The following is a 17,066-nucleotide window of genomic DNA, read 5'->3' as shown; positions in this document are numbered from 1 at the left end:
CGCTGAGGCACGCAAGCCTCCCCACCAGCGGCAAGGTCCATGGTTCATGGGGGGGCTTGACTCCTTAGCAACAAATAATACTGAGCTAATAACGAGCATTAACACGGATACATGGTTTAGTGAACACAGGGTTTAGTGAACACAGGGTTGTCGTAGTGAGATTGAATATTGTAGGCCCAAATACTCCAAAAATAAACAAAAAATATATTTATTCAAAAAAGGAGATAAAAATTCACTTGACACCTTTCTGAGTGACAATCTTCACTCCTTCCTAATTAACAGTATAAGTGCAGACCAGATGTGCTTTGAATTCAGAGAAACGGTATCAACAGCAATTGAGAGATTCATACCAAATAAATTAAAAAATGACAGAGCTGATCCCCCTTCGTACACAAAATGTGCCAGAACACTGTTGCAGAAACAATAAAAAAAGCATACCAAGTTAAATGAATACAAAATCTCCAAGATTTGTGATCTTTTACAGAAGCTCGAAATTTAGCATGAACACCTATACGAGGTGCTTATAACAGTTTCCACAATGAAACTTTGTCTCAAAACCTGGCATGAAATCTAGAGAGATTCTGGTCATATGTAAAATATGCTAGTGGCAAGACACAGTCACCACCTTCTCTGCGCGACAGCAGTGGAAATTCTATTGGTGACAGTGCAACAAAAACGAAGTTACTGAACACCGCCTTTCGAAATTCCATCACCAAAGAAGATGACATAAATATTCCATAATCCAAACCAAGAACAGCTGCCAACATGATAACTTAGAAGTAGGTATCCTCAGAGTAGAGATGGAACACAAATAAGTTAATAAAAGCAAGTCTTCTGGTCCAGTCTGTACACCAATTAGGTTCCTTTCAGTGGATGCTGATGCAGTAGCTCCACACTCAACAATCATGTACAACCACTCACTCAACAAAAGATCCATACTAAAAAACTGGTAAGTTGCTCAGATCATGCCAATATTAAGAAAGTTAGTAGGAGTAATCCACTAAATTACAGGCCCATATCATTAACATTGATATGCAGCAGAATTTTGGAACATATATTGTGTTCAAACATTATAAATTACCTCGAAGAGAACAATCTCTTGGTACACAGTCAACACTGATTTAGAAAAAATCATTAGTCTGAAACAACTAGTTCTTTACTCACACAAAGTGTTGATTGCTACTGACTAGGGATTTCAAATTGATTCCATATTTCTAGATTTACAAAAGGCTTTTGATACTGTACCACACAAGTGGCTTGTAGTGAAACTACGTGCTTATGGAATAGTGTCTCAGTTATGGGACAGGATTTGTGGTTTCCTGTCAGAGAGGTCTTAGTCCATAGTAACTGATGGAAAGTCACGGAGCAAAACAGAAGTGATTTCAGGAATTCCCCAAGGTTGCGTTGTAGGCCCTCTGCTGTTTCTTATCTACATAAACAATTTAGGAGATAATCTGAGCAGCAGTCTTAGGTTGTTTGCAGATGATGCTGTCATTTATTGTCCAATAAACTCATCAGAAGATCAAAATAAATTGCAAAAAATTTAGAAAAGATATTTGAATGGTGTGTAAATTGGAAATTGACCCTAAATAATGAAAAGTGTGAGGTCATCCACACGAGTGCTAAAAGTAATCCATTAAACTTCGGTTACACGATAAATCGGACAAATATAAAGGCCATAAATTCAACTAAATACATAGGATTACAATTATAAACAATCTAAATTGGAAAGAATACAAAAAAAAATCTTGTGAGGAAGGCAAACCAAAGATTGTGTTTTATTGGCAGAACACTTAGAAAATGTAACGGATCTACTAAAGACACTGTCTACACTGTGCTTGTCCATCCTCTTCTGGAGTAGTGCTGCATGGTCTGGGATCCTTACCAGATAGGATTAACAGAGTACATAGAGAAAGTTCAAAGAAGAAAGTATATTTTGTATTTTCGCAAAATAGGGCAGAGAATGTCACCGAGATGATAAAGGATTTGTAGTGGACACCACTAAAACAAATGGTTCAAATGGCTCTGAGCACTATGGGACTTAACATCTATGGTCATCAGTCCGCTAGAACTTAGAACTACTTAAACCTAACTAACGTAAGGACAGCACACAACACCCAGTCATCACGAGGCAGAGAAAATCCCTGACCCCACCGGGAATCGAACCTGGGAACCCGGGAAAACAAATGGTGTTTTTCGTTGTGGTGGAATCTTCTCACAAAATTTCAATCACCAACTTTCTCCTCTGAATGCAAAAATACAGGGTGATTCAAAAAGAATACCACAAATTTAAAAATGTGTATTTAATGAAAGAAACATAATATAACCTTCTGTTATACATCATTACAAAGAGTATTTAAAAAGGTTTTTTTCACTCAAAAACAAGTTCAGAGATGTTCAATATGGCCCCCTCCAGACACTCGAGCAATATCAACCCGATACTCCAACTCGTTCCACACTCTCTGTAGCATATCAGGCGTAACAGTTTGGATAGCTGCTGTTATTTCTCATTTCAAATCATCAATGGTGGCTGGGAGAGGTGGCCAAAACACCATATCCTTAACATACCCCCATAAGAAAAAAATCGCTGGGGGTAAGATCAGGGCTTCTTGGAGGCCAGTGATGAAGTGCTCTGTCACGGGCTGCCTGGCGGCAGATCCATCGCCTCGGGTAGTTGACGTTCAGGTAGTTACGGACAGATAAGTGCCAATGTGGTGGCGCTCCATCCTGCTGAAATATGAATTGTTGTGCTTCTTGTTCGAGCTGAGGGAACAGCCAATTCTCTAACGTCTCCAGATACTGTAGTCCAGTTACAGTAGCACCTTCGAAGAAAAAGGGACCAAAAACTTTATTGGCTGAAATGGCACAGAAAACGTTCACCTTAGGCGAGTCACGTTCATACTGAGTTGTTTCCCGTGGATTCTCAGTGCCCCATATACAGACATTGTGACGGTTGACTTTCCCATTAGTGTGGAAAGTTGCTTCATCACTAAACACAATCTTTGAAACGAAAGATTCATCTGTTTCCATTTTAGCAAGGATAAAATCACAAAAATCAATTCTTTTAATCTTATCAGCTGCAGACAGTGCTTGAACCAATTTCAGACGATAAGGTTTCATAACTAACCTTTTTCGTAGGACTCTCCATACAGTTGATTGTGGAATTTGCAGCTCTCTGCTAGCTCTGCGAGTCGATTTTCCTGGGCTGCGAACAAATGCTTGCTGGATGCGTGCTACATTTTCATCACACGTTCTCGGCCGTCCAGAACTTTTCCCTTTGCACAAACACCCATCCTTTGTAAACTGTTTATACCAACGTTTAATACACCACCTATCAGGAGGTTTAACACCATACTTCGTTCGAAATGCACGCTGAACAACTGTCGTCGATTCACTTCTGCCGTACTCAATAACACAAAAATCTTTCTGTTGAGCGGTCGCCATCTTAGCATCAACTGACGCTGACGCCTAGTCAACAGTGCCTCAAGCGAACAAATGTACAACTAAATGAAACTTTATAGCTCCCTTAATTCACCAACAGATAGTGCTTAGCTCTGCCTTTTGTCGTTGCAGAGTTTTAAATTCCTAAAGTTGTGGTATTCTTTTTGAATCACCCTGTATTTTATTGATGCTGACGTACATAAGAGAAAACAGAGCTCGCGCAAAATATGTGGCTGATCGTTTTTTCCACACACTGATCGAGATTGGAATAATAGAGAATTATTATGAAGGGTGTTTGATGAACCATCTGCCAGGCACTTAAGTGTGATTTGCAGGGTGTCCATGCAGATGTAGATAATTTTATGAAATACCAAGATTCTGAAATATGAGAAACAGTATCTTGCAAATGAAAGATGTAAGTATGTTACATACATTGGTCAAGGACTTGAGATACAACAGAACAAAAAGGCAGCTTTGTGCAAAGAATGGTTTTCAGATCACTCAATGTGAACAAATTATTACTGTGCAAGCTAGAGAGAAGGTCTGTCATCAAAGGTGATGTCACTGAATGTATCTTACAGAGCTCCAACAGAATGGAATGGAATGGATCGAAAATACTGCTTAACTAAGCAAAAGCTGTTATAAGCTTGAGATGTTGCTGTAGGGTCTAAATGAAAAAAACTTCTTTTTACTAAGAACTACTAGTTCTTTACAATGCTTGATTTGTGACAGTAAAAAAAAAAAAAAAACTACACAGTAGATTTGAGAAGTGCTATGACAGGACTTTTGTTGTGGTTGAAGCAATGTAAAACAAAAATTGTATTCACACTAATTAAATGCTTAGAAAAGCATTAAAATAATGTTTTAAAAATCTAAATTTCAAAAACAGAACCACGTGTATAAATTTGACCCCAATTTTTGGGACACTCTCTAATGAGGCAGAAAAGAAAAAAACAGAGTATACAATATACTATCTTGGCATCAGACCTGAATAGAAAACAATTATATTTGAAAACAAAGCATAATATTTTTCAATCCAAATAACTTTTTTAAGTTTACCTACATTCAGTTTAACAGCAGCCTAAAGGATTTTTTGGTGGTTGACTCGTGCAGCTCCAATGACAATTTTCTTGGTATGTATATGTTATTGGTATGTACAGGGTATTTATAACTTAAGTCAAACTTTCAAACTGCTGTAGAAATAACACCACTGGTCAAAATGACATCGCACTGACATAATTTAATTGTGGTCGACCACAAATGACAAATGAATCATACATCAACGCCGAAGGTGTACATTTGACATTAAACAGACTGCACTACACAGTGTGCCTGGGTATACAGGTGTGATATTGTTAGTTATGTAAACGTAAGTCCATCCACCACAGCAAGGTTATATCACATTGGATGGGAAAAATCAGTTTTTAATTGTTCTGAGGCCAAAAACCACATAAAAAGCGTCAATCAAATTCATATCGGATGATTAATTTCTGTGTGACTGGCGCAAAACATGTTCAATACGCTGTCCACTGTTATCTGCAAGAAGTTGAAATCGAGAAACAGCATGTTCCACAGCTGATCCAAGTGTTTCTGGGATTACATTCAGGATGTGTTGCGCAGTGCATGCCTTCAATGCTGCTAAATTTGCAATCAGAACATTGAACACAACATCTTTCAGATAGCCCCACAGCCAGAAGTCACACAGATTAAGATGAAGTGATCGGGATGGCTGGGCTCTAAGGAAATGGCAGCTGGTAATTCTAGAATTTCCGAAATGGCACTTCAGCAGCTCCCTAACTGGATTTGCAATTTGCGGAGGTGTGCCATCTTGCATAAAAATGATCCCATCCACACTGTTGGGGAGCTGGAGTGATGGGGCTGCGCAATAGACACACTAATAGCACTTGCCAGTGATGGTACAAGTAACAAGACTAGAAGCACATGTCTCTTCAAAAAAAATATGGCCCTATGATAAAACGATGCCGTAAACCCGCACCACACAATAACCTTTTCAGGATGAAGTGGCACTGGTTGATTTGCGTGTGGATTTTCTGTTGCCCATATTCGACAATTCTGTGTATTGACATATCCTGTCAGATGGAAGGCAGCTTCATCTGTCCACAAAATCTTCCACAGCCAATCATTGTCCACTTACATGTGAGCAAGAAATTCTAAAGCAAAGCTCTCTCTTGCTGGCAGGTCAACAGGAAGCAACTCGTGCACATGGGTAATTTTGAATGGACAGCAAAGAAGGATGTTTTGTAAGATTTTAGGCAACGTGCTCATGGGTAAGTCCAATGTTCGAGCAATTCTCCGTGCACTACACATTTGCACATCACCACTCATCTCCTCCTGATTTGCTGTAGCCACTGCTTCCACTGACATCGAATCAATTCATTTCCTCCCTTACCAGGTTGCACACCAAAAGAACCTGTCTTTTCAAATTTCTGAATATTTTCTCTAGACCCATGGCAGTCATCATCAAACCAACACCTTTTTTCAAACCCTTCAGTGTCCAGAACTTCTGCAGAGCAATGTGTGCACAGTCATCATTCTTGTAATACAGCTTTACAAGCAGAGCATGATCCTGCATAGAGACAGTCATGGCAAATGTCACAATGCGAAAGGAAGAAAGCCATGTACCCGGTGTGTTTATCAACTTCATGTCAATGTGCACAACAGGTGTTTTCATTTACGTATTGTGATACATACAGCACCATCTATTGATCACTTTTCACACTATTTTGTTTCTTCTGCCATACGTTTTCCCCTTTCTTTGATAATGTTCTGTTGCAATGTGAAGTCATGCTGCCCAGTGCTGTTATTTCTACAGCGTTTTGAATGTTTAACATTAATTAAAATCACCCTGTATATATTATCAATAATATCCAATAACATTTGCATTCAGTAAACTCTAGCTTCTGAAAATATTCAGTACAGTGATTGCTCAATGTAAGTTAGTGTTGTAAATTGACTTTCTCTTTGATGTTGCAAGATTCCAATAGCCCAAAAATTATCATGTGCACCCCAGTGTATTATACATTTACAAGTTTTGTAATAAGTTAACTATTATCTCTTAACTGAAAACATGTGTAAGATTTGTTCACTTATTCCACATCCATAGCACCATTTCATTTTCAAGACATAAATGTGTAGTATGTATTCTTGTTTTATGATGTGTTGTACATCCTTGGAGATCCCCTTATTATAGATCTATGAGACAAAAGTAAATCTAATTTAATCTAATAAAAGTATTTCGTTTTCACTGTAGTGAATACTATTGGAGTTTCAAGATTTCTTAGAAAATTCCTGACAACACAGTCAGTCTGTTCTCTACACAAGCAACCTCCAAAGCCTAATACAATGACTAATTTAAGGTAGACCTCAGAAAGAATCCCATGCTAGGCCAAAGGACACACTCCAAAAGGCAACAGCTATGACTCAGGCATATATTCTGATGAAGAAGATATATCTGCAAATTAATGGCATTACCTGTATAAGACTAATGAGGTTAGCCCTTCTACGAGCCTCCGGATTCCGGTCAGAGAGAATTAATCCAAGAGCAGAAGCTTCAGGCACAGTCCGAAAAGCACGGAGGAAGTTGTTGGACTGACATGGAAGTCCTTGAGAATTATCCAGCATATGAAAGAGGAATCCAAGCTCACATGAAAGGCAGAATTCCTTGCAGCATAAGTGTGAAAGCAGGAGATTGTGAACACTCTCAGTGTAGTACAAAACCTGTGTATTAACAAAGTAATAATATAAATGAATATTTCACATGCAATGAACTCATATAAATACAATTAAATTGTTACTATTAAATTGTTACATTGTTCACCTGTATCATAGCATTGCAATATGAATTTGCTAATGTTGCTTCAAGTCCACATAAGCCAGTACCATTGTACTGTTCAAAATTGAAGTCACTTGCTCCCATCCGTGAGTATCGTACATCAGTCTTACGATAACGTTTCGGAATTGCAATAAATCCCACTTCACCAGCACCAGGTCTCGAGTCCGAGAAAAGCTTGCGTTGCACTTGTCCACTAGTTCTTTCTGCTTTGTATGCAACCTGAAAGCACAAAAATATGAGTGAGATGAAATTCATATTGCATCTTTCTGAAATGCAGTATTTTCTTAAAGTGATGATAAATTCATGAAACTACAGCTTTGCTCTTACAATAAATTCACCTACACTCCTAATTTCAAACACTATACATCAAAACCATTTCTTTGGTTGTGAGGCACTGCAAACATGTTGATATCAGTGGCACACAACCTGAAGAGATAATGAACAATCATACACATCAGAAAGCCCATAATTTCAGCTTCATACTTCTTTCTGAGTATATTGTACTTTTGCTATAAAAAGAGCAAGAGCTCCAAAGCTAGTGTGGATACCGTTTTCTGTTATGCGTTTCTATGCACCCCACAGCAGTCTGCTGCAGGTGGATGGTTGCCTTTTCTTTATTTTAGGTACTATTATACTGTTGGAATTTTTAAATGTTTAAGCATCAAGAATTAAGGCACAGGTTGTGCTGAGTGATTTACTAAAAATTTATGAAACCCCATAACTAAATAATTAACAGCATACTTGGCTGTAATAGGTTTTGCTTATTTTGACTAGTTTTACAAGTTTTTAAAATTTAACATAATTCACACACAATTTTCAGGTCAAATGTATGTATTTTTTCACTACACTTCAGAAATTTTTCATTTCTGTCCCTTCATATTTGTGTGATTACTATGAACAATATTTTCAATAATTTGTCTGTATAATGTGTTTCTATGATTTCGTTTTTCCTTGTATTACGATGTCAGTTAGCAAAAGATGCCTTGAATATGCAGTGCTACTCTGCCCATATTTATGAGAAAGCTATACTGGGTGTGTCACAATTAATGGCATAAATGCATACAATTGAAAGTACACATACTAGAAGTAAAAAAGTCTCAGTAAACATAGGGTCGGAAATGCACACCTTAAGAGCTATGAGCAATTTTTCACCTTCGATATTGTGAAATAAATCTCTTCTATTTCAAGTTCTTTGCTTTCCATATTTTGGGAAATGGCAATATGGACCAAAATAAGAAAAAAAAGTCCAGCAAACATGAGTTCTAAAATGAATACCTTAAAAGTTACGAGCAATTGATCATTAGAAGAGTTGTGTTTCAAAGTAGCAAAAATGAACAAGTGCTCATAGCTCTTATGGAATGCATTTTAAAGCACATGTTTACTGGACTTTTTTTCTTGTTTTGGTCCATGCTACCAGTTCCCAAAATATGGAAAACAAAGAACTTGCAGTAGAAGAGATTTGATTCACAGTATCGAAGATGAAAAATTGCTCGTAGCTCTTAAGGTATGCATTTTCGACCCTATGTTTACTGAGACTTTTTTGCTTCTAGTAATGTGTACTGTCAACTGTAAGCGTTTATGCCATTAATTATGATACACCCTGTGTACCAAAGCCTATCCAACTTACAACTCCCATGTCATACTTTAACAATCAAATTTCATAACAACATTATGATTAAAATTATTCCCATGTCTGACATTTTGCCACTTTGACAATTCTTGTTTCAATTCCGTCTCATTCTGTTCTTGAATTCATATTTTCAGGAAATACTTATTTCAGTTCAGATCATTTTTCAACAATACATCATTTATCTTGCTCACCAACGTCAGATTTTGATTGTAAGTACTGTACAAAATAAAGGAACTGTGTCATTTTTCATTGTTTCAACCCTATGTTACTATGGCGTCAGATAATTAAGCTATCCTGGTTTATTTCATCTAGATGCTATTGGCAAGATCACTACAAGCAGAATTTCATCTTACACTTTCACAGGGACGGTTTAATGAGAATGCATTCAGCAGGGCTACCATCTTCATCAGAAAATGAAAAAAGATCAGGAAACTCTCAGAAAATCCGGTCACTCTGATGCTCCAAACATAAAGATCTTGCATGACACCTCCAAGTTACTTGGCCATATGATCATACACTCCCAGGGAACTCGCTGGTAATACGTTGTGCAATGCCTTGATGGTAGTGAAGATCTCAAGGTTTTTGACTACCACAGCTGTCTACTCAGTGACACAGCATGAAGGCTGGCAGATAAGTAAGTTACCTGAACCTCAACCTTCCAAAGTCAGGCATTCATTCCTCAAAAAAATTTTAAAACATATCAGTGTTTAGACAGTACTATCACGAGAAGCATACAACACCGAGTAAAACACAAGTATATGAATTACAGTACAGATACATAGCCAGTCATTGAGTTGCTTTATTTACCAACTCCTCAATATTTTGAAATCTCCCTCCCACCTTTTCTCTTGTGCTGAAATAAGAACTTCTAGTTGTGTGATATCAAGCATATGCCTATCTTTTTTTTCTGTTCCAATGACACCACACATTGCTACACGACAGTTAATTACCATCTTTAAACATTTGCTCAACATCTTCTGCTTTCCAGTTAGAAGAAACATAAAACATTTTCGGACTTCTTGTCATGTCAGTTCAGAGTAAAACCTTGCCTTTTTGACAATTACCTCCATCAGCTTTGTCGCAAGCAACTGACTATCAAAACTGATGTTGTGGTGGCTCTATATAGCTCAAAGACAGTTTCTGATTGGTCTATAATACTGCCAACCTTATGTTATGTTTACCAACCAATCTGAAGCCGTCTATGAGCTATGTAAGGCCACCACAGCAGCAATTTGGACAGTCAGTTGCTCCAGATGGAGAAAATAGAGGTAACTGTAGAATGCTCAAGGTTTTACCCTGAACTGACGTGGCAAATAGTTTGAGAATGTTTTACACAATAATGCCTTCGTGAAAGACTTCATCCTCGGAAGAAACTTTACCCAATTTTGGGATATTTTATAGCTAACCACATTCCTGAAATCAGTATTTAATGTACTCAAGAAAAGGAAGATGTTATGCGTATCTGCCTTCCTTCCTATTTAGAGCTAGAGCATAGATAAAGACTGCTTTATTTTTCTCCTCTCATCATTGTATCTGTTCAGTAAGTACATATGAGGTGGCTACATGTTTTTAAACCAGATGTTATCGATAGCTAGGCTTGGCAAAACAATAGCTTCATTGTGATGAGTGATGCTGACTAAGTAAGCTACTGTACATGCAGTAACATCAGCTGCCTCCACCTGTCTACCTATTTCGGGTAAGCATAGCTTTTAGTGTGCACCTCACTCACCCCCTCCCAAGCTGTACCAACTCACAACGCATCCGCATACGCAGCATCACTGCCGAGCAGCACATAAAAAGGGTGATGCGCATCTATGCATCGTGCTATTGATTTAGCTATATATATTATACAACATGTACATTATACAACAAATGGTGTGGAAGTATGAATTACACACACTGAGGATGGTACAAGCATTGTATTCATTACATTGAATCATAAAAACATTTTCACAAATACAATAACAATCAAAAGTCAAGCAAATAGCTTTCTGAGAGAGTAAATATTTTTCCCTAATTTGTGTAATATTCTTCAAATCAATAAATATAATGTACTACACACTTCGTAAAGTAGTGTGTGTTCTTCCTCATGGTTCAACCTATCTCCAAACCAAGTTTCATCAAAATCATTTCAGCAGGTTAGTCGTGAAAACATAATGGACAAAGCTTCTTTTGTATTTATAATATTAGTATGGATAAAACTATCAAATATGATATCTTTATTTGCTGTGATCCAATTTTGATGAAATGAAGCCTGTACAGTGCCCCAAGTTATGCTCAAGTTACCTGTAAAATCCCCAAGAAAATTCATCTAGTAGTTGATTAATGTGCTCAAACAGAGAAAGAGAAAGACATGATAATTTTACAGATTTATTATTAGTGTAGATACAGATTTATTATTAGTGTAGATACAGATACTTAAAAAAATCTATTCTTGCTGGAATTCTGTGAGTTTTGTTCTTTAGGATAATGGTTTTCATTCAGATATGTTAACTTAGGTCATTCATAATTTCCACTACATTTGCATGTCCATATTTATAACTACAGTAATTATTTTCCTCATCTAAAATCACTCAGAAATCACACCGACCATAGTCTCAAGAGAATCAATGATACATAACTAGCCCTTGATGGAAGGAAAGTAGATTGGGTTTAACATCTCATCAACACTGAGGTCATTAGAGACGGAATAAAAGTTCAAATTATGTCAAGGATGGTAAAGGAAATCAGCCATGCCCTTTCAAAGGAACCACCCTGACATTTGCCTGGAGCTATTTAGTGAAATCACAGAAAACCTAAATCTGGGTGGTCAGATGCAGATTTGAAGAGTCATCTTCCCGAATACAAGTCCATTGTGTTAAGCACTGAGCCACCTTGCTTGGTCACTAGTCATCAAGAATGGATTATGTCTGTACTTAGTAAATAATCTATTCCACAAAAAATGCAATTTTTGAGTACTTTGGCAAATGACTAAGCTCATATACACTACCAGACAACAATGAAACACCCTCAAGGACAAGGTCATTTTATTGACAAGTGAGGTGGCAGGTAGTTCATCATTGTAGGAGTATATGATAACAAATTCATACCAAATGAAAAACCATATCAGAGCAAAGTGTGTGCAAACAGTTGCATCATTACACAGTGTATCCTCCTCTGGCAGCAACACAGACATGTATTCTTCCATGGAAATGATCATACAGATACTGAATAGCATCGTGCGATACATTATCTCAGACATTTTGTGCCCTTTGTTTAATAAGGCAGTGGCTCTTGCAACCCCCGGAAAAGAAGTAAGTTCCCTCTTCATCACATCTCATACATGTTTAACTGGCAAGAGATCTGCTGATCTTGCTACCAACAGCAGTTGTTCTATACCATGAAGAGCACATTGCGTTGCAGCAGCCATATGTGGATGTGCGATGTCCTGTCGAAAAAGCACATCACCTTCCTTTTGAAGAAATGGCAGTAGCAAAGGGGATAAGAGCCTGTGCAATGTAGTGAGTACTTGTTATTTTACCCTGCAGTTCACAATGGTCCTTCATGAGGCAACAGGTGCTACATGTGACCAGATTTTGTCCCTGGATGATGATTGGTCAGCCACTGCTGTCCACACAATATGTCTAATTGACATTGTGTCCATACTACACGGATGTCCAGAACTTGTTCCATAGAGTGGGAATGCTCCACAGGTCACTGTTGAAAGCATTGACACACTAACAATACATTGTGCCCAAAATGTGCAGATATCCTTTAATAGATACATTCAGCATCCTACATGCTCGCAATGTGACCCCATTCAAATTGCTAAAGCTGGTCATCACGAGTACATACTTGTTGGTAGGGCATGGTTGTACCTTAGAATGAATAATGCAAACACTGTTCATTCAACTCAGCACACTTATTGCCTGCAGAATCAAAACAGAGGATGTACAGATAGGCCACCTGAGACCCATCTGATTGCTGATGACTGTGACAAATGAATCACTTACACACTGTACGCACATTTTACACCTTGGTGGCACTGAACATCGTCCAGGGGGGGGCATTGCATTTTCCTCCTGTAGTGATTTAACTTTTGAAATGTGGTGCTACAGAAGAATGCTGAAGATTAGATGGGTAGATCACATAACTAATGAGGAAGTATTGAATAGGATAGGGGAGAAGAGAAGTTTGTGGCACAACTTGACCAGAAGAAGGGATCGGTTGGTAGGACATGTTCTGAGGCATCAAGGGATCACCAATTTAGTATTGGAAGGCAGTGTGGAGGGTAAAAATCGTAGGTGGAGACCAAGAGATGAATACACTAAGCAGATTCAGAAGGATGTAGGTTGCAGTAGGTGCTGGGAGATGAAGAAGCTTGCACAGGATAGAGTAGCATGGAGAGCTGCATCAAACCAGTCTCAGGACTGAAGACAACAACAACAACAGTGATTTAACACAATTTATAAAAGAATTAAATGATCACATAACTTAATATCTTCATGTCACACTGACAAAATAGTTTCTAAGCAAGCTAAGAAATTACTAAGCAGACTTTCAGTAAGTAACCTAATCTAATGTCTGTTGTCCACAACCTTATCAAACTTATATTTAGCAGGCACATCATGAAGAAGCTGGCTGAGTCTATCCATGACACTAGTTGCTAAAACATCATTTTGCTGAACATGAAAAGCTAGGTTTCACAGTGATATGTGTTCCTTTCCACATACTTATTACTGTTATCATTGTCAAACACAATTATGAGCTATTCAATGCTGTTTGCTTTCCTAGTTAAAGTGCTATTGCATTAAGGGAAGTTGTGTAGAGGCTCCAATTACAAATTGACAAAACTTTTCAATTACACTTTTAAGAGATGCTTCATTGTGAGCACTGCTTCTGCCAAACATTATTAAATTGCCTGAAAAGCAGAAACTGGCTGCAGTGATATCTAGTATATATGACTGAAGCAGACTGAAGCAAGAGAGTCATCATACAAGTGGTACAGAATATGCAATGATGTCTTAGTTACTGAAATATATCAAACAATGTAAAATACAAGTTGGTGTATCAACAAAATGAAAGAATAGCAACAAAATGGAAATGATAGATTGTTACTCACCACACAGAGGAAGTGTTGAGTCACAGGCAGGTATGGTCAAAAATAATGGTAGACATATTGAGCTATCGAATTAAGTTCTTCATCAGATGAAGAAGAAACAAACATGTTCACAACTCGCACACACTAGCCACTGTTGTCTCATGGCATTAGTGCCTGGAGATGACAGTGGCCCTGTGTGCGTGTGTGTGTGTGTGTGTGTGTGTGTGGGGGGGGGGGGGGGGGGGACAAACACACGCAAGTTATGCTTGTGTAATGTGAGAGACCTTTTTACGTCTGATGGAGGATTTAATCCATTAGCTGAATATATCTGGCATTCTTTCTCGTTATGCCTATCTGCGACTCAATTGCCTCCTCTACGTAGTGTGTAGCAGTCTATCCTTTCCAAATTGTTGTTACTCAAATATATTTTAGACTGATGAAAGTAGGCCACTTCATCCTGAACTTTTAATACATTTTACCTATCATAAATAAAACAGTAAGTTCTATCATTCATTGGTTGAAGGGTAAATGAAGTACGCTAACACATGAAACCAACAAGCAGTGACCACTGTGAAAGAGGAGAAGATTATGGTTACATTTCATGATGATGAAGATGACGATTATGATGATGATGGTGATGACGATATGACGAAGTGGAGCATAGAATTGGTTTGAGAAGCAAAGGGAAGGAAATCAGCTTGTCTTTTTCAAAGGAATTATTACAGTATTTAGTTTAACGCATCTTGAGAATCCACCATAAACATAATTTGAACCTTGCTCCAACCAAGAGTGAATCCATTGTTTCAACCACTGTGTCATCTCATCTAATATCATTTTCTTCAGTGGATAAGTTGTCCGTTTTAGGGTCTCTGAAGTTCAGTAAGAAGTTATTGCATTGAATGATGGCATATGTGTTTTATTCTATTTGTTGCTAATTTATTTAAATCCAGTATAAGCTCCACAAGAAGTAGCATGTTTCATTTATTTAGTCAATGGGAAATGTATTTTAACAGCTTCTTAGTCTGTCTGTCTCACAAGTACAAAAATATTATGTGGTAATACATCCGTGTACCATCATCATCATCATCATCATCATCATCATCATTTAAGACTGATTATGCCTTTCAGCGTTCAGTCTGGAGCATAGCCCCCTTATAAAATTCCTCCATGATCCCCTATTCAGTGCTAACACTGGTGCCTATTCTGATGTTAAACCTATTACTTCAAAATCATTCTCCACCAAATCCAGGTACCTTCTTCTTGGTCTGCCCCGACTCCTCCTACTCTCTACTGCTGAACTCGTGAGTCTCTAGGGTATCCTTGCTTCTCTCATGCGTGTAACATGACCCCACCATCTAAGCCTGTTCGCCCTGACTGCTGCTATATCTATAGAGTTCATTCCCAGTTTTTCTTAGATTTCCTCATTGTGGACACCCTCCTGCCATTGTCCCCATCCTGCAATCATCCTAGCTACTTTCGTATCTGTAACCTCAACCTTGATAAGATAACCTGAATCCACCCAGCTTTCGCTCCCATACAACAAAGTTGGTTGAAAGATTGAACGGTGCACAGATAACTTAGTCTTGGTACTGACTTCCTTCTTGCAGAAGAGAGTAGATCATAGCTGAGTGCTCACTGCATTAGCTTTGCTACACCTCGCTTCCAGTTCTTTCACTATGTTGCCATCCTGTGAGAATATGCATCCTAAGTACTTGAAACCGTCCACCTGTTCTAACTTTGTTCCTCCTATTTGGCACTCAATCCGTTTATATTTCTTTCCCACTGACATTACTTTCGTTTTGGAGATGCTAATCTTCATACCACAGTCCTTACATTGCTGATCTAGCTCTGAAATATTACTTTGCAAACTTTCAATCGAATCTGCCATCACAACTAAGTCATCCGCATATGCCAGACTGCTTATTTTGTGTTTACATATTTTAATCTCACCCAGCCAGTCTATTGTTTTCAACATATGATCCATAAATAATATGAACAACAGTGGAGACAGGTTGCAGCCTTGTCTTACCCCTGAAACTACTCTGAACCATGAACTCAATTTACCGTCAACTCTAACTGCTGCCTGACTATCCATGTAAAGACCTTTAATTGCTTGCAAAAGTTTGCCTCCTATTCCATAATCTCGTAGAACAGACAATAACTTCCTCCTACGAGCCCGGTCATATGCCTTTTCTAGATCTATAAAGCATAGATACAATTCCCTGTTCCACTCATAACACTTCTCCATTATTTGCCGTAAGCTAAAGATCTGGTCCTGACAACCTCTAAGAGGCCTAAACCCACACTGATTTTCATCCAATTGGTCCTCAACTAATACTCGCACTTTCCTTTCAACAATACATGAGAAGATTTTACCCACAATGCTGATTAAAGAGATACCTCTGTAATTGTTACAATCTTTTCTGTTTCCATGTTTAAAGATTGGTGTGATTACTGCTTTTGTCCAGTCTGATGGAACCTGTCCCGACTCCCAGGCCATTTCAATTATCCTGTGTAGCCATTTAAGACCTGACATTCCACTGTATTTGATGATTTCCGACTTAATTTCATCCATCCCAGCTGCTTTATTGCACTGCAATCTACTGACCATTTTCTCCACTTCCTCAAATGTGATCCTATTTCCATCATCATTCCTGTCCCATTCTACCTCGAAATCTGAAACATTACTGATTGTATTTTCACCTACATTGAGCAACTCTTCAAAATATTCCCTCCATCTGCCCAAGGCATCCACAGGATTCACCAGCAGTTTTCCTGACCTGTCCAAAATACTTGTCATTTCCTTCTTACCTCCCTTTCGAAGACTGCTAATTACACTCCAGAATGGTTTTCCAGCAGCTTGACCCATAGTCTCCAACCTGTTTCCAAAGTCTTCCCACGATTTCTTCTTGGATGCTGCAATTATCTGTTTGGCTTTGTTTCTTTCTTCAACATAACCTTCTCTGTCTACCTGGGTTCTGGTATGTAGCCATTTTTGATACGCCTTCTTTTTCCTTTTACAGGCTGCCTTGACTGTATCATTCCACCAAGCTGTTTGCTTC

At 38.2% G+C, this 17,066-nt stretch overlaps 1 protein-coding gene across 1 annotated transcript in view; it reads right to left on the bottom strand.

Moving 5' to 3' along the window:
- LOC126175203 (PAN2-PAN3 deadenylation complex catalytic subunit PAN2) overlaps positions 1 to 17,066 on the bottom strand; it is a 319,055-nt gene that overhangs the window by 172,919 nt on the left and 129,070 nt on the right. The window contains exons 9-10 of the mRNA XM_049921812.1: positions 7,280 to 7,513; positions 6,934 to 7,179 (exon numbers count right to left, since the gene is read on the bottom strand). Coding sequence (XP_049777769.1) covers positions 6,934 to 7,179; positions 7,280 to 7,513 — 480 coding nt within the window. The remainder of the gene's footprint in view (positions 1 to 6,933; positions 7,180 to 7,279; positions 7,514 to 17,066) is intronic.

Source organism: Schistocerca cancellata, chromosome 3 (assembly GCF_023864275.1).
Source record: "Schistocerca cancellata isolate TAMUIC-IGC-003103 chromosome 3, iqSchCanc2.1, whole genome shotgun sequence".
In the NCBI taxonomy this organism is placed as follows: Eukaryota; Metazoa; Arthropoda; class Insecta; order Orthoptera; family Acrididae; genus Schistocerca; species Schistocerca cancellata.
Note: the sequence above shows the minus strand (reverse complement) of the source record. Positions and strands in the feature narration are given on the sequence as shown.